The sequence below is a fragment of the Vombatus ursinus genome, unplaced genomic scaffold (assembly GCF_900497805.2).
Source record: "Vombatus ursinus unplaced genomic scaffold, bare-nosed wombat genome assembly UNPS02014813.1, whole genome shotgun sequence".
NCBI lineage: Eukaryota > Metazoa > Chordata > Mammalia > Diprotodontia > Vombatidae > Vombatus > Vombatus ursinus.
Genome location: NW_020954591.1, coordinates 12826330 through 12828620, shown reverse-complemented (window position 1 = coordinate 12828620; position 2291 = coordinate 12826330). Strand labels below are relative to the sequence as shown.

General features: G+C 56.8%; 1 protein-coding gene across 1 annotated transcript; it reads left to right on the top strand.

Moving 5' to 3' along the window:
- Window positions 1-563: 563 nt before the first annotated feature.
- GSX1 (GS homeobox 1) lies at window positions 564-1675 on the top strand. Its single transcript, XM_027877635.1, has 2 exons — window positions 564-981; window positions 1302-1675. Exons 1-2 carry the CDS (start codon window positions 564-566, stop codon window positions 1673-1675), a joined length of 792 nt encoding a protein of 263 aa, XP_027733436.1.
- Window positions 1676-2291: the final 616 nt, after the last annotated feature.

Sequence of the window (2291 nt, the reverse complement as noted above, 5' to 3'; positions counted from 1 at the left end):
TGGGGACAGGATGGAAAGAATGAGCTGGATGCGCAAAGACTGGGGGAAGAGAGGGGAATAGAATGCAAAATAAATAAGTGAAACGGGCAGACTGAAAACGAAAAAAGCAAAAAGGGGTGGGGAATAAAGAGAAAGAGAAGAATATTAAATCGCGGGAGAATGAGAAAATAAACCCGCAAAAGGGAAAGGAGGGGGCGAGGGCGCCAGTTACGGCGTGGGTGGGGTTGACAAGAATAGAGTACATTATGCAGTTCATTTAGTTAACAAGTGAAATAATGAGGAAGCGTGCAGAGTGAATGCCAAGAGAAAAGGCACAAAAAGCCTATTGAGGGGCCTCCGCCGCTCCTGGCGTAGCCCATCACATGGCAATAGTCCTATTTAAGCAGCGCAGTCAGCGCCTTTCAGCACCAGTAGAACTGGCCAGCACCCCCGGGCTCCTCCCGCAGCGGCTCTCCGGCGGCGGTAGCAGCAGCAGCAGCAGCGGCGGGCGACAGCAGCAGCAGGCGGGGCCGGCCGGAGCTGAAGAGGGACGGACGGGCTGGGAGGGATTGGGTCGAAGGGTCATGCCACGCTCCTTCTTGGTGGACTCGCTGGTGCTGCGGGAGGCTGGGGAAAAGAAGGCGCCCGAGGGCAGCCCACCCCCTCTCTTCCCCTATGCAATGCACCCCCCGCACGCCCTGCACGGGCTCTCACCCGGCGCCTGCCACTCGCGCAAGGCCGGGCTGCTGTGCGTCTGCCCGCTATGTGTCACTGCTTCCCAGCTGCACGGGCCCCCAGGCCCACCAGCCCTTCCCCTGCTCAAGGCGTCCTTTCCCCCTTTCGGCTCTCAGTACTGCCATTCGCCCCTGGCCCGTCAGCACTCCTCGGTCTCCTCCGGGGTCAGCCATGGGCCGGCCGCCGCCGCCGCCGCTGCCGCCGCTGCTCTCTACCAAACCACCTACCCCCTGCCTGACCCCAGGCAGTTCCATTGCATCTCCGTGGGTAAGCTTCACCCTTCCCGGTTCCCTTGCTGTAAATGAGGAGAGCAGGGTGGAAAGTCACGGGAGGAATAAAGGGTGAATGAAGTACAGGCTGGGGAGAATCCTGGGTCATGGCGGGGGTGGGGGGGTAAGAAGGAGGGATGGAGAGGTGATAGTAGCCAGGGACACTCCTGAGTGAGCACCCAAGATTCTGAAAAAGGGGAGAAGAGGCCCTAGGGCCAATGGAGTTACACTGGGGTGGTGGCGGGGAGGGGGATGCGGAGTCTGCAGAATAGATATATAGGGATCTGATCTCTTGCTTCTCTGGTCTTCTCCCTCCAGACAGCACCTCCAGCCAACTGCCCAGCAGCAAACGGATGCGCACAGCTTTCACCAGCACACAGCTTCTAGAGCTAGAGAGGGAGTTCGCCTCCAATATGTACCTATCCCGTCTGCGCCGCATTGAGATCGCCACCTACCTAAACCTGTCCGAGAAGCAGGTGAAGATCTGGTTTCAGAACCGCAGAGTCAAGCACAAGAAGGAAGGCAAGAGCGGGTCCCACCGCGGGGGCAGCGGGGGCGGTGTCGGAGGAGCGTCCCACAGCTGCAAGTGTTCATCTCTTTCCTCCGCCAAGTGCTCAGAAGACGACGATGAACTTCCCATGTCCCCGTCCTCGTCAGGAAAGGATGAACGGGACCTCACTGTCACTCCATAAGGCTCAAGGCTCTCCTAGCCACTACCCCTAACAAGTCCTAGCTCCCTCCTCTCTACTCGAGAGACTGACCCGGGAGGCAGGTGCTGGGGACTCTCAGCGCTATCCCAATTCGCCCTTACCTAACGCCAAGCGCGGCGCTCGGATTTTATATGGTTTTGTAGATGCCCAAGGACCAGGCTGATGCGCCGCGCTTTTTAGAGAACTGGTGATGCCTTCCCACTGCCCAGTCCCCAGAGCCATAACAGAGTGTCTGGGGGATTGACCCACACTGTACTGTGAAGTTAAAAACTATAAATACAGTAAAGGCGTCTAACTCCTCGAGTGTTTAGCTGCCGAGCGGCCAGCCTGTTCATAGAAATCCGTCTCTCTTCCCGCCTCATACCAGCGACTTGCTGGCCACAGGTCTCCTTCTCCTTGGCCCCTCTCTTGAAGATTCGTTTCAAGTTTTCTGTCACTTCCTTTAACTGCGTGTTTTCTATGTTTGCCTGGCTTTTACCCTGCTGGACAGAATTCCGTTTCATATTTAGGCACTTCTCTTCCTTTCCGCTCTCAACTGCCCCTTCTCCTGCTTTTATGTCTCAAAAATAATCTCCTTTTTCCTGTCTTTCCTCGAATT